Source organism: Nelusetta ayraudi, unplaced genomic scaffold (assembly GCF_046127955.1).
Source record: "Nelusetta ayraudi isolate G7.1 ecotype Tasmania unplaced genomic scaffold, CSIRO-AGI_Nayr_v1 ptg000002l, whole genome shotgun sequence".
Classification (NCBI taxonomy): domain Eukaryota; kingdom Metazoa; phylum Chordata; class Actinopteri; order Tetraodontiformes; family Monacanthidae; genus Nelusetta; species Nelusetta ayraudi.
Genome location: NW_027466052.1, coordinates 4,324,394 through 4,340,306, shown reverse-complemented (window position 1 = coordinate 4,340,306; position 15,913 = coordinate 4,324,394). Strand labels below are relative to the sequence as shown.

At 44.7% G+C, this 15,913-nt stretch overlaps 1 protein-coding gene across 1 annotated transcript in view; it reads right to left on the bottom strand.

The window, feature by feature from the left end:
• The window catches only part of luzp2 (leucine zipper protein 2), a 140,777-nt gene that overhangs the window by 13,108 nt on the left and 111,756 nt on the right, over positions 1–15,913 (bottom strand). The window contains exons 7-9 of the mRNA XM_076018171.1: positions 6,867–6,929; positions 1,549–1,623; positions 159–326 (exon numbers count right to left, since the gene is read on the bottom strand). Of these exons, the coding sequence (XP_075874286.1) occupies positions 159–326; positions 1,549–1,623; positions 6,867–6,929 (306 nt within the window). The remainder of the gene's footprint in view (positions 1–158; positions 327–1,548; positions 1,624–6,866; positions 6,930–15,913) is intronic.

The following is a 15,913-nucleotide window of genomic DNA, read 5'->3' as shown; positions in this document are numbered from 1 at the left end:
TCCTTCTGATGCCTTTGTGCATAATTCACAGACCTCATATCCAGCACATATACAGGAGCCGAGTTCACCGACCGACCTCTTTGTTTAACATCAAGCGAAAAGGTCAACCACCCCTAGCACCTTTCTAGATAAACATTAAATGAGGCGCGATGCCCTACCTTGGCGTGTGGCTGCTGGAAGGTGACTCTGGAGCTGTTGATGAGCGATGAGTATCTGAACAAGTGGGTGGAGGCGGCGGGGAATCTGTGAGTGCTGCTGGGCTGGTTGTTCAGGACGGCTGAGAAGCAGATGTGAACCGTGTCCTTCAGCGCCTTTAACTGCGACTCCTGGGTACACATACACACACACACACATAAAACCCTCAGGATCAAGCGCACACACACACATAAGAGAACTGGCGAGCCCCCTGCAGAGCCGGCTTCCATCCTTCCGTGTGAGGAAGAGTTGAAGCAGCGGGAAGCCGCTCAGTAAAAGTGACTCTCGTGGCTGCAAACGAGCCGTCGCCGGGCAGGACGTGAAATGGAAAAAGAAAAAAAAAGAAAAAAAAAAGGAGGCGGCTTTTAAAAGATAATTTGCCTTAAATCAATAATAATAATAGGCTGAATGATTGGTTCAATCATTTTGCAATAGTAAACGATGTCAAATCTCCAGAGGCAAACGTTTGAATTACCTGCTGCCTCCTCATCACAACACACCTTCAGCAGTCGCTAAGTCGCCCTCCGGCGAGAGGAGGGTCAATAACGACCAATCAAAAAAATATATAAAATAAAATTAAAATAAAAAGTAGCGTCTTGTAATTGGAATTTGAAGCCGGTACACATGATTAGGCTGCCAAATCTCAGCCAGTTGAAAATAAAACAAATAAAAAGCCTCTGTATTGAGGAGGAAAATCTAGTGTAACTTCGCTGCTGTTCTAACTTGACTTTTAAACGCACCCGTCTGGCTTTAATCAAATATTCATGTAGAGTAGTAGACTACTAGCACACATTAGTTATTCAATAAATAATTGAGATGCGTTTTTTTTTATTTTATCCCCCCCCCCCCACCCCTTGCTCTGCATTTGATACAAACTGTATGTTTAAACATGGTCAGATGAGGAACGTGCACGTTGGGTAAAGATGCAGAACCTGATGTATCTTTATACTGTGGTGTTTGGTTAAAAGGTTTCAATGGGAAGACTTTATGGTTTTACAAATTTTTTCATATTGCAGTGCAGAACTAATATCACTAGACCTGCGTGTGAAGGTGTTTGAAATGCTTGACTCACGGTTGATGTTGCTTTTGAGCTTTGCAACGTATCCTCAATATCCTGCCACACTGAACGCTTTGGGCGCAATATTACAGAACTTTAATCACCTCGCGCATAAACATGTAACATGCAAACATAACTGAACTCAAGGCCTTTTTTTTAAGAGCTGATCTAACGAGCAGCAACACCTGGATAAATAGTTAATACCTCACATCATTAATGGACTTCATTAATTCATAAACTTCATCAATTCCACAGGAATTAATGAGTGTCGGCTTGTTTGCTCCGCTGCTACTCACCTTGTCCAGCGCCGTCTTCTCCAGCTCCTCCTTGGCCACGGTGAGCTTGTGCTCCAGGTCCATCAGCTGCTGGCCCTGAAAACACCGACCGCATTTTAGGTCTCCGCTGTGAGCAAACAAGGCATTTCTCCACCCCCCCCCCTCGTCTCTCTCATGGCCTCTCCTCAGCAGCGTCGATAACGCGAATCGATAGCGCTGAGAATTAAGGCTCCTGTTTATCATTTCGCAGATACTTGCTTTGGATTCTGACGTTGGGGAAAAAAAAAAAAAAAAAATCAGTATCATGAAGCAGGTGTACACACACACAGACACAGACACACGCACACGCATGCAGGCACTCTGAAACACATCGACCGCACTGCAAGCCTCACATAAATTAACTGCTTTTAGCAACCAATGATTCTTTGGCCTCTTCAAACTGAACAGCCTCGGGATCTCATAACTCCTCACGATCGTGGACGAGTCTTATAGGTTCGCTCTCGGTGTGGCTTAAGCACCATCATCTGAATGAAGACACTGACGGGTCTACGTTTCGAGTCGAGAGCAAGTGCAGGGCCCAGAAGGCCGTTATGATGCTATGTTAAGGGTGTCATTTTTGCAGTTCATCAAGGTGACCCTTCGAAACCCTTCATATGTTTTTTTTCTTTTTTTTGCTTATAAGTCTACGAAGGTCGCCGGGACTTCCCGTGACGAGTCTTTCACTCTTGACAGATGTGTCGCGGCACGATGAGGCGTCTATATTATGGTCGTTAGCATGCAGCGAGTGAAAATCTGCCCTTGCTGATGAACCTTTATGGGCTCTTTTACTGGCCTCTTAAAATGATCAACGGCGCCGGCTCACACTTTCAAACACAAGGTCAGCTGAACCCAAACAAACGGCATCCGCAGACGGCGGGAAAAAAACAAAAAACAAAAAACGGGAGGCAACAGGCAGCGTGTTTTCCCAACTCATGGCGCTTTGTCATGATAAAACGGCTGCCAGCCGAGTGGTCGTTTTGGTGATGCGCACCCTCGTCACTGGCGGCGCACAGCGATGCAGCTAATACGAAAAGTTTTCCGGCTTCGCCTGACAGTCAAGGACAGGGCAGCGTTCAGCACCCCGACTTTGGAGGACTGGGATGATGATCCGTCTGATCTAAGAGGGAATCTGGAGGTAGAAAAAGTTTCTCCTTCACTGGGATCCCAGACGGCTCAGTTTATTTGGTCCCCTTGTTCTAAATCTGACTGCTAACGTTAGCTGTGCAAAAGTTGCGTCTTGAGCATCTTTGCTATCAGGACCATGTTGCCAGATGCCACCTAGTGTTACACTGAAAATAAAAAACCCTAGAATTTATAAATTGTCTGTCTCTGCTTCTACTATTGTAAGCTAATGTTGAGTTTGAGGAAAAAATAATGAGGGAATTTCCAATATCTCTGGATGTCCGCTGCAACTTGCTACGCCGGCTGCATTGCTTGAGACTCTTCTTTGTCATTTTCCTCACTCGTTGGATTGCTGACTCTACACTGACCCTAGTAGTTTCTGTGGTATTGCTCCGTTATGCCCGGGTTGTTCGTGAGCTCTCCTGCAATGTCCACAATTACAGACGGGACTATTTTTTGGGATGATTTGAGGGTATAAATGAACTTTCAGCATTGTGTACAATGGTATGCGATTTTGTATCTTTGCTATTTCCTAATTTTTATGTATGTATTTCACATTTTTCATTTTTGCGAATAATGTGGCTTTACTTTGGTATTTTTGGTTTCGTCTTTCCCTGGAAGCTGGACATCGTGTGCAAGCACTCGGAGTCCCAGATGAATTCCTCATGGGGACCATAAAAGACTCGGTCCCTTGTACCGAACAAAAGTTCTGGCGTGTTGACAATCCATCCAACTGTCCTTTAGTCGCTACTGTGGATGTCTGAAGAAACCAAAATCCAGCCTCAAGTCAGAAGCAAATCTTGCAGCTGGACTTAAACAAAACAAAACAAAACAAAACAAAACAAAAACCACTACGGGATAATACTGTACGTGGTGTGCCCAGCTTGAGCGCCGTCCAGAATAACAATAGGCCCAGCCTCGCCACAAAGATCCAGCGGGGTTGAGGGAGAACAAAAACGGCTCGCTGCCAGTTTGTCTCCGAATGTAGCAAGTGGGCTCGCCTGCCACCAGGCAGCACGGCAGCCGGGACCCATTACATCCATTACACAGAGCATCATCAGCGGATATTCCTCGGAGGCCTCCCTCTGAAGGCGCACCGCCGCTGACCCAGAAATGCTGACTTTCAGGGCTGGTGCCTCCTGCTCCAGAGCTGCGTCTTCCTGAGGCGAGTCCATTACGAGGTCGCCGGGGTCAGCGGCGTCGGAAGGGCACCGGCCACTCAAGCTGGAGCAGGCGCGAACCTGCGTCCAACCGGCACGTCTCGGCTCTTTTCCTTGGCGACTCCGGGTCTGCGTGTGCGGCCGGACGGTGCGACGGCGACCCGAGGGCTTGAGGGGGGAGGGGCCGAGCGTGGAGAATTCACCACTGCTGTTTCTGATGTTCTGGCTTTGCAATGTTTGCGGTCAGTTCAGAAGACCCGCACTGTCTTAACTGTTTATCGCTTTTGAACTGTTTATCTCATACTTCACTAGCAAGCTTTATGTCCTAATGTTAAAAAATCTATGGTGACTTGGGACAAAGAACGCAAATTCAATGTTTTGTTTTTCATTAAGTAATTGTATTAGCAGAACACTGTGACTGACTGACAAGCTGTAATTCAATGTAGAAGAAGGTGGTTGGCACGTAGATATTTTGGTTCAGTTAGAGATGATTTTATTTTATTTTTATTTTAAGGAGCATGCATTGATCCTGACAATACATCAAAACTGTTTACTGGGCCAAACATTAGCAAGGCTCCTTTACACACCAAGAGGTCATGTGACCATGTCCAATAAGGTGCTTTTCTGTTTTGTTTTCGGATAAGAGATTAAAAAAACAAAAGAAAACTGGGCATTGGAAACGGCAGGGAAGCGCTGTTGTGAATGAAGAATCTCCCAGCCGAGACACGAGACGTGACAAAATATCAAGCCTGCAACTCCCAAAGTCATTGAAAAGGCAAAAAAAAAACAACAAACAAGGCGTGCAATAGCAGTGACACTGAATAAACCTGCCAGACTGTCAAAACATCGACGCTTCTCGGAATAACGACTGTCCAAGAAAGGTGTTTCGCGTTCCTCCGCTGCCCTCCTGCCCCCGCAGACTTTCCGGCCCGGGCTTCTGCGACGCGGCACTGCAAAAATGGGGGCGTCATGACCAATTCGACCGCCGCTCAGCCGAGGTGCCCCCGCATGATGTCGCTCCCACGTGAGGCTGATGACACTTTGCGAGCCTCGACTGACTCCCCTCCTCCTCGCCTCGCTGCTACCATCACACCCTGGTGGGCAGTGAGTGGCGGCGCGCGGGGACTACGGATGAGTTTTCGCAGGAAAATCCAGAGGGCTCAAGAGGGTCAGAGGAACATGATGCAATTTCTGCTGACCTTTTCTCCACCGGGGGGGAAATAGAATAAAGAGGGCAACAAAGTTTGTCCGCTATCCTGAGGAGGACGTTTTTTTTTTTTTTTTTTTTTTGTTCTTCCCAACAAGACGAAGCGTGTGATCAGATTACCTACATCTGAATGCAACTATAAATCACCAAAGATAATCTCGTTCTAAAGATCCACATGAAATGCCGGCTGACATTGAGCAATAAGGTTGTGTTGTGTGAGCGACTGATGCAATTTAGCGACAACGATTTACGAGCAGTGACACCAGACATAGCGGTCGATTCATCCATCACTCACGGGGGGGCCAGAAATAGAACAGCCGACGGGACAATTTATTTAAAGAAGGAAAAAAAAAACAGACAAACTAAAACAACCCAAGTCTGTGAAAGTTTGGTTTTGATTTTCATTCAAGTTCTCATTCGATTCGGTTTCTTTCTCAATTGATAAACAACATTTCTATACCCATTTACTTGTGTGTTTGTTGTTTTTTTTTTTGGAGGGTGGCAGGTGGTGGTTGGAGGCACTTCAGACAAGGTTGGAAAGGTCAGCGCCGGTCGCCGTAAATGCCAGTAAGCGTCATGTAAGCGCCCCAAACAGGAAGCGTTTAGTCCTCGTTGAGCGACACACAGCCGAGGAGGCAGCTGGAGACTCAAACACGCCGTCGGCGAACGCAGAATCTCAGCGGCGAATAGCGTCGTCCGCCGTTTGCGCCGTTTGGATGAGGATTGGCCACGTCAGGCCACGTCGGGCCACGTCAGGCAGGCTTGCGTTCACCAGCCTGCTGAAGCGGGAGGTCAGGAGGTTCGGCAGCAAAGTCCTTCCTCGATGACTGCTGCCGCCTCCACTGCTGCAGAAAGTTGTGCAGCAAAACTGGAAGTCTGCCCTTTTGTGATGTCACAAGGGGCTCTGGTGGCAAACGATCCACAGCAGCTCTTTGAGATGTCACACCTCCCTCAGGTCAGTCCACATCATGGATGTATTATAAGAACTGGTTGCTGGACTGGCGATATGGTGGCGAGCCGATTTTTCCCAGTGGCCACTTGAGGTGCTGCAGCCAAAAAAAGCAATTTTCCCCATAGGCCGCAATACAAAAATAAACTCATTTATTTGCTGACAGGACGACTGCGACCTGAAACGTGATTCATAGCAAATCTTTCAATTGTAGATTTTTCAGTTACGGTCTTTTAGTCTTAAAAAAAGAAAATGATAAAGGCGAGAAAATTACCAGAAAAGACAATAGTTTATTTACAGACATATGTCTGCATGCATTTTGTTTGATTTAAATAAGTGTTTTTTTCGTGACAACATCCTGTTGGCAATCTGTGTCTTCAGCATAATTGTTGTGGGTTTTTTTCCTTTTAGTTTGTTTTCTCACTGCTCTTGACTGCTCGGGACATCTTGTGCATGTTTATGTCCCAGTCTGCTTCTGTGACTCGACCGTGACTGCGTTTTACTGCCTCACCTCGACGCAGAGGCACAAAGGAAGGACTCTGATCAGCTCCTCGTGCTGTGAGGCTCCTTTGCCAGAATCCATAAGGGGGAAAAAAAAAAAAAAGAAGATCTCAAAGCAGTTTTAAAGTCCCTCGACTGCCCTCCACCTCATTTATCCGCCTTAACCTCCCTTTATTGAGAAGGATGGGGCCGATCTGGCGGAGGACGGAGCTGCAAACGGAGCAGGCTCCTGAGTGGGCGGAGCTTACACCAGGCTCTGACTTGATAGGACGACTTTGTGTGATGTGTGATCAGTGTGTGCCCCCCCCAGCAGTGACGTTTGTTTATCCCGCTTCCCCCCCCCCGTTGAGTTTGAACTTACCTTAAAAATTAAATCCTTTTTCCCGTAGCGCAGTTCTTTGAGTTGAGCCTGGATTTTTTTGGACTGCAGAGGGAAGATAAGGAAATAAAGCGTTAGCTTATTCAAATGGCGAAATTGGTTTTAGATCACGTTGCGGGATTCTGCCAGCCGCGGCGGAAGACTGTCTTTTTGAGTTGTCCCTGGGCAAAAAAAGGGTAAAAAAAAATAAGAAGAAGAAAAAAAAGAAAAAAGCTGGAGCTTGAAAAGGAAACACTCCACGGCGAGGAGGAGAATATCAAATCTGCCCTTCACTGAACTGTACAGTCGGCACAATGAAGCAGTCACGCACCGGCCTCCTGCTCCATTGTGCCTCCCTGCAGCCGCCACGCCGCCGCACGCACGCTGGAGCAGGTCCAGCAGCCGCGACGACGACGTCAACAACAAGAGAGAAAAAAAAAAAACAACCCACAGTGACCAGCACTGCTTCACCACCGAGGCCACGTGGACACCGAGCACGCAGCCGTCCTCCTGTTCCATGAACTGAATCAGGCTTGGATTTAACAAAAGAAAAAAAAAAGAAAAGAATATCATTCGATTGGTGACTCGTTTGCGCTCAGGGCCGACGAATCCTTCTGTCTCTTCTGCACACACCTGTCCCGTCACTCACAGGATTTACCAGTCAATCACAACGCCATTTGTTTACGTGCTGCATTCATGCGTGCAAACATTTCCCGGGTGTCGAAATATGCGATCACTGCGAAGTTCCCAGTTTTATATTGGACCTTGGAAGGCAGCTGAGATTTCAAGCAATGCAATGATTGCATGTTGCATGAAACAATAATGCTCAGTAATAACAACTGAACACTGCGACTGAACAACCGCCAGAGAAAAGTCTGCTCATCCAGTCACTGTCTGCCAGCTGCTCAGACTGTGACTGGACCCAAATTGCTCATTTGGTGTGGAAAGAATCCAATTAGTTGTGATAGATTATTCACCCAATCACCTTTCATGTGGGGCATCCCTTCTTGAAATGTTGTCAATGGACATCTTCATTTTGTAGTCTTAAATTCAATTGATGTTGACTTGACAATTCATTTAAAAAAAAAAAGTGAAATTGTGCTCGTACATTTTTTCTTAACTACTGCCTTTCAAATCTGTATTTTATCTCCTTTAACTTGGCTGTGGCTGTCTATCCTGAAACTCCTCCTCGGATTTCATCTCCTTCTCTTTTTCCACATCTCTGACTCAAGGCTGTGAGAATGTGACACGAGGTCAAAATGTTTTACCAAAGCAATGGTGAGAACAGCGCTCAAGGACAAATCCACCTCAGAGGGTTCAGTACAAGCATCTGTCTCGCTGCTTGTTTTTTTTTCCTTCCTCTTTCTTTTGTTTTTTTTTGAGAATCTTTATCTTGTTATTCTTCATCCCCGGGTGCCTCCATGTCCCTCGACACACATTCACGCCATGTGGAACCGGTTTCTGAAATTGGATCCTGAGGCTCTTCTTAAAAAAAAACAAACAAACAGGAAAAAAAACAAAAACAAACAAAATAAAAAACAATCACGAGGACAAATAAATACCGATGACTTTACGACTCCAACATATATTTTCTGCCTCTTTGATTGAGATTGTTCAGGACGGCCTTCTGTGACAACAACAATAACAACAACAACAACAACAACAACAACCACCTGCCAAATCATCATTCGTCTCATTGAGTGGAGGGAAGTGGGTGAGGTGGAGCTTTTCAAACATTCTTCACAACTAAATAAATCATCAGAGGGATACTGCAGGGTGTTGAATTGTGACGCAAATGTCTGTTTCTCTAAATACGCTGAGCTCACAGAGACACACAGCTATTATTCACTTTGAGGAAGTCACGTGAGCCGTCATCAACGCATCGTAAAATTTTCCAGCACTTTTTTTTTCTTTCCCCAGACAAAAAAAAAAAAAGTTGTAGATTTTTGTTTATTGAATAACTTACTGAGACTAATATTTATTAAAGGTGGTGGTGTGCAATACTGCAAGACCTGGGACTGACCCAATACCAAGCACACACAGGGCCAGTATTGCCCATACCGATACAATACGGATATTTTTCAATATAAATTGAAATTAATATTTTGTGACTTTAAGTTTTTGTGATTTTTTTGGGAACACTTTGGGAATTTTAGTTTAACAGGAGATTCTCCTCCACCACACCATTCAATGCGTTTCTCACCTTGAAGCAGAAGTTGTCATAAAGAGCTGGTCGTTTACCCTCTGTCGTAATAGTTTAAATGCAGTAACCAAAGCATACGGGTCCAATATCTAGATACAGATTTATTGGTCTCATTACACTAACATCGATCAGTACCAATACCGATATTGGTATCAATTTAACTAAGGGATTTCGACAAACGGTAGCAACTCGGTCAAGAATCTATTTTATACACATCATTTTTTTTCCCGGCTTTCTGACAGATCTCGTCAAACTGTACACCCGCCCTCGACCTGATGCACCAAGTCTAACTGACATGAGCCATCAACCAGTCCATCCCCTCAATGGCCGGCGACAGCTGCGCACACACGCACTCATTTTGTTGGGAGCGTTCGAAGCGTGCAGTCGGTCTCTGCGTGCGTCAGGAGTGGATACAAACGGAATCGTGGCCCGGTGTCGCCCGGGTGTGACGGAGGTAAAAAAAAAACAAAAAAACACACCCAGCTTAATTTGGCTGTCGCCTACCCTTCATCCGGCGGAAAAAGACAATCTGTCTTGATTTTGCATTGAATCCATAACAAATTGGATTCCTCATTCCTCTTAGTTGTGTCCAAACCAGGAAGAAGCCCCCCGATGCTGCGAGCTGCCAATCAAAAAAATCCAGATAAAAAAACAAAAACAAAACTCAAGCCTAGCTTGATGCTAAAGGGAGTAGCTTAGCAACTGCTGCAGTGGCAGTAGTCGTGTTTCTTATCAGAGCTGAACGAGATTTTCACATTAAAGGGGGGGGAAATAAAGAAACCGGTGCTGGAGGCTTTTCTTGGCTGACGACATCGCGTTTTATTCCCGTCTGGTTTTGGCAAGAGTTTAGCTGAGCTCGACGAATGATGCAAAATGAAGAGTCTTGAGTTGTAGCCTTCAGTGTCTGTCTGGATTTGGTCCATTTAAATGTGATGGATGGACGGTTTGCCCAATCACCTTTCAGCGTTTGTCTCCTGGCTGTTTTCAGTGGGCTCTTCACTAAACTGTGAATGACGTAGGATATGTTCCATGTCACGTGCCAGTTTACTTTTTGTTTTTGTTTTAAAGAATTGTCATCCAAAGTGTCCATCCATTCCTTTGTGGCTGCTATTATAAATATGTAAAATAGTAAAAATATGTTTTCCTGATCATTCGTGCCGTCTTAAACCAGCATTTTTGAGAACAGTGGAGGAGAAATAGAAACGTGTGGCTCACTTCTATTGCTTCCATCACTGTATTGCCGACACCCCAGACCTTAATGTGCCATTAATCCCTGCTGTGAAAGAACAGCCACAATGGTTCTGAGTTTTCAGAAGAAGGCAGCAGCGGAGCATGCGAGCGGACACGGGCGGGATGAGCTGGGAGTTGGCGAGGAGACGTCCGCGGCATACATCTGCGAGTTCGCCGCCGTCAGCACCGCCTCGGCTTCCCCCTCCTGCCTACACCAGCTCGCTCTGTTTACAGAGTGTGTCTGATTGGCTGAAGCCGGCGTGCTGAGGCGAGAGCAGCCGGCTGGCTGCGAGCCACAGCGGACCGAGTGCAGCCGATGCCTCCGCGTGGCGTGATACCTGTGAGTTGTAGAACGTGGATGGCGAGTGAAGCAGAGCAGCATGGCGAGAGGTGCTTGTGTAAGCTAGTTAGCGTAGAATATTGCTAACTGTTTGAAAATTTTGATAATTTATTTATTCATTTATTTTTTTGGGTTTTGTTTCCAAGCGATTTGGTTACATTAGAGGCACACAAACAAATATAAATTGTTTTGTTGTTTATCGTTAATAACACAAGTTCTGATCTGGTTGGAAGACTGCAGCACGGGCAGCATGACGCTAAACGTTGGTGACTAAACACTCCAATAAACAGCACTTAAGACCTGATAGCGAGACACAGTATATCACAAATGCATGAGGCATTCAAAAACTTTTTTCCACCACCTTATTATTATTTTTAGTTGAGGTATTACATGGTTGTGTTGCAGCTGTGTATATTATTAATGGATTACTTGTCTAAAACGGCAATGTAATTCCATATTATCAGCTGCAGTTGACGGTTATGTAATTTTTTCCCCTATAACTCCTACAGCAGGGAAATTTGTCAGAATCTCACACAGGCCACAATAACCAGTTAACTGAAAAAAAGGGGAATAAAACTTGCTTCAGGCTTCAGATCTAAGAAGGTAGATAACATGGTTCACAAGCAACAGACCGGAACAGATCCTGAGCCTAACACGAGCGGTACGCTGTCTTTAACAAACATACGCTGGAGTCTATTAATATCACCACTTTATGCGCAGTGCTATTTGGAAACAGTTGGTTTTTAAAGGTGAGCCGTAGCTGTTTCCTCCATCATTATTCTGCTCCATATGTACAGAAGATGACAAAGACGATGGAAACACGCTGCTTCGCTCAAACTGCAGCGCAGAGTTAATTAAATGGTGTCACTGCTTTGGAGTTTGTTTTTGTTTGCCACGGGAAGTCCTCACAAAATCCAATGTCGGACTTTATCGGCGAGATCTGCCGACCTCTTATGGGGGAATTGCTCGGAAAGAGAGGCGATGTAACCGAGTCGCTTTTCACATCCAGATGACAAATGGGCGGCAACGCCGGGAAAAAAAACGGGAAATGGGTGATAATCTCTCCTCTGAAATTATGCATTTTAACCATCGCCCCTTAATGCCCGTGTCTCTCTCTCCCCCACTGGGTGGCCCTGACCTTGACTCGGGACTCTTGGGCTCTCAGATGTTTCCCCTGAGGACAACACCGTCTGGTTTTACAGAGGTTGCCCACAATTTTTTTTTTCTTTTAGCATTAAAGGTACCATTTTAGTTTCTGATTTTTCTCATCATTTTCACTCAAAACTCCAGTGGAGCAGCTCTGAAGCTGCAACAAAAAAAAAAACAAAATCGGTAGATTGGTAGAAAACAGCATATTTAGCCCTTTGTTTACGGCCTCTGGCTAAAGTGCTGAGTTTTGGGTCCCTGTGCAAAATTATGCATATATGGGCCTTGCATTCGTTTGTAAGGGGATGAAAACAGGGCAGATGCGAGATCTGCTAATGATAATTAGCGCTGCTTCAGCTGGGAGATGCCGCTACTTCCTCAGCGCATTTAGTATTCCTCTTTTCTTCTCCCTGTCACCCAAACAAAGCACCTATGCTTCAAGTCCACTGGCCCTCAGGCTGTTTCGTGTGTGTGTCTGTGTGTGTGTGAGAGAGAGAGAGAGAGAGAGAGAGAGAGTGTGTGTGTGTGTGCGCGTATGCATGTGCGTGCACTCCGTTGGAGTTATCAGGCCAGCATTGAGAAATCCTCCGGGTGGCAGTGAAAACAAGGTGACTCTACATCTATCTCGGGTTATTTAGAGAACAGCCGTTGAAGGGGGGCACACAGTGCCTCCTGGGTAATGCAGTTTATTTTGGGCCAGGAGTCTGTTGAGTTCTGGTTGGCAGTGAGAGGTGCCCCCCAATGGGGAGGATAAAAAAAAAAAAAAAAAAAACCCAAAAACAATAAGCATATTGTTTCAATACGGTAACTCTCATAGCAGACATTTACTGTATGTTTATAATTTTAATATTAAAATTTGTGCGCGCTGCTTTTCTCTCTCTATCCATGAATACAATTACTCATATTATTTATTCAGTAAACATGTTTTGTTTTTGGTATCCATCTATTTTTTAGTTCTCTTCTTTTCTTGCTCTAAGATACAATGTTTTTAAAAATGCGCTGTCTAACTTATTATTGTGCTTGTGTTAGTTGCACAGTATTGCAGACTGCAGCTGTTGCTAGCTATGATAGGAGTTTCATTCTTGGTTCCACATCTGGCTCTAATCACTGATGGCTGAAGTTATTTTGTTTTGTTTTCACTACCAGTCAAAAGTTTGGACAAATTACATGTGCACTTTTTCTTGAGATAATAACAAAATGGCACCATGCTAAAACTTGGGCCAAACAGACGAAACTGCACTTTTCTTTTGGTCCAGACGTTTTTCACTTTGTGATGACATAATTGAGCACTGCAGCTGAAACAGCATCGCTTCACGTGAAATTACCGGCGGAAGCACTGTACAACCTTTTTAGTGTCGCTAACATATAATTTCATTATGGCTGAGCAGTTTTCCACCACACAGCTGGGATTAAGAACACAAAGCTTCATCCTCCACTGCATGGAGGCAGCAGAAGAAGAGCTCAAGTTAAAGCAGCTTTCTGAAAAACGATTACCACACCAACTGAAATGTATTCAAACGCACAGGGCAGGGATTCCCAAAGCCAATTTCCACAGGACGAGGACGCAAATCGCACTTGGAAGAAAGCTGCCGGCCCCTCATCCAAATTCTGGTGAGGGAAAAAAAAAAAAAGACAAAATAATACAATTCTGCGCAACAAAGGCAGCGTAGCGTGTCCAAAATCTGTCCTCAGCTTAGTTCTTGGTGCAAACTTCAGAACTCCAATTTTAAAACTCAAAGATTTTATCAAAAGTGTTCTCTGAAGTCTTTCTCACTTGAAAATCCAATGCAAATGCATGTGTTCATGTGGCTTAAATGTTTGGCTCACTGTAATCAATTCAAAAAGAGAGAAGCCAAAAATAACATCAAATAAGAATTTGTGCCAAATTTCGTATACATACTCCTGAAGCGTTTGTAGTCAATCATCTCATAGCTTTCAACCTGAACAGAGCCAGCTGGTGCACTTAAGCGAGTGCATGTTGTGTATTCTCACAGCATGCGCCTTCAACTCTGCCTACGTTGTCTTCTAGGCCAAGATCTCACCCCGTTTTCTTTTCCAGCTTTTGTCTTTTTAGCACAAAACTCGCGCGAGGCTTACAGCGACTGGCTGACGCCGTTGATCATCTTTGATGCTCGCTGATCCGCTGAAGTCACGTTTCATCGCAGGAGCTTCTCGTGTCAGTGGGAACGGCACCGTGGAATCATCACCCAGCAGGTGTGCGAGTGTGATCTCATGTTCTGATGTTCCACGTGTCGTCCAGCGTGTTGGAAATGGATTATACTGCGGTTTAAATTCATCCTCACGCTCGCGTTTCTTTTTCGTTTGTTTTCTTTAATGGGATGAGACTTGAATTTCTCCATCCCTTTGTCAGAAACTGCAGTGCACTGACTTGTTTTTCGTTTGTAATCACCAAATAAAAATACTTTGCAATTGCATCAAGATTATTTTAATAGTAATTGAGGTAAATAAGTAAAAGTCGTCCACCTCTTTTGGGACTAAAATAAACATATGTCCTTGTAGTCATTTGTAAGTCTGGTGCTCAATCCATCACGCAGTTCTGTGGGCAGAACTGAAACAATCCCAGCCAATTAAGATTGAGTAGGTTACGTAGAGTGGGATGATTTTATACTGGCTGGCTGACTGCCTGTATCACACTTCCTTCTGATTGGCTGTACGTCCATGATACAACATTTCCTACCACGTGAACACTTTTTACACCGTCGGCCATATGATTGGAGTCTCAGTGCCACTTCAGAGCCGTTTTCACTCTCGTTCTCCTCCAACATTACAATCAAGCGTCAAATACGTCACCGTCCTCTCAGAGTTTCACTTAGTGATGATAATTTTTTCCACCATCCACTTCCCGCTGCCGTATGTGTGGGGTAACAGAACTGGAGGATAGTTGAGCGTGTGTAAAAAGCTCTTCAGCAACCCTCAGATGTGCCTGTGATCCCCTTAAATACAAAGTGCAGTTCTGACTATGGCCCATCGTGGCCAGATTTGTTGGATCAGCACCATTACCAAAGTGAAATAACGCCAAGTTATGGTTGAAGCCTGTCCAGAAATAAACCACAGCCAGGATTTATTACGTTCAGCACGCAAACAAGGCCTGTCTATTAGTCATCACTCAACAGTGAGGACTGAATTTGCATTTGGATCAGGTGCTAACAATTATTCCTGATTATTATTCAAGCACATTCAAAATAAAATGCCTTTATTCAATCTGCACATTTTTTTTTGTTGCTAATTGCTGCTTTAAAATAATTACAAAGTCAAGACAGAGATTTATCCTCCAAAAACATATACATAATTTTTCTTTGTAGTGTTGGATCATATATAGGCGACTCCTGTGGCTGGGTGATTGCAAGGTTATTAAATCATGCCACAAATATTATTTTGCCTCCTTGTTTCTTTGTCTTACAAGATAAATTTTTCACCAAGGTCGTTCCATTTTTGCAGCAAAATTTCACTTTTTTTTTTTAATTCAACAAAACTGATTAGAAAGATAGGGCCAGTGAACGACGATAATAATAAGCCAAATGAAAGAGTGAACTAAAGGGCTAATTTAAGGATTGACACGCTATATAATTGGTATGATGGGCCGAAAGTACAAAAGTCAGATGTCTGTCTGATCTGGTGCCCGGGGCAAATTAAATTATTTCAAGGCATAGCAAAGGTGAAATGTTCATTTGATGACGATGTCTTCCTGGACACTCTTTCACCAAGGTTCCCCCCTCCAGAACCTTCCCAGACCAAATAATTGCTTGTTTTTCAGTGGGGAAAAATAAATAAATAAAGAAGTGAAGAAGGAAACCCGCTGTATCGCAGATGGCGACGTCATTTAAAAACCCCTTTGTAGTTCCTGTGTAGCAGTGATCAAACGAGCCCCGGAGTCCTGGGAGTTGGCCTTCTATTAACTTGTCTGCATTGCCGCGTCGCTTCGCAAGCCGAAGCCGACGTCGAGTCTGAGGCCTCACAAATAGCAGGCGACCGAAACCACCAGCCGCATAATATCAGGAGCTCTCCGTCCTCTGAGCTGAAGGCAGATCTGGCCCATCAGGTCTAGCCGTCCTTGTCCCCCCCCAGCCCAACTGGAGAGTCTTCACAAATATATAAAAAATAAATAAATAA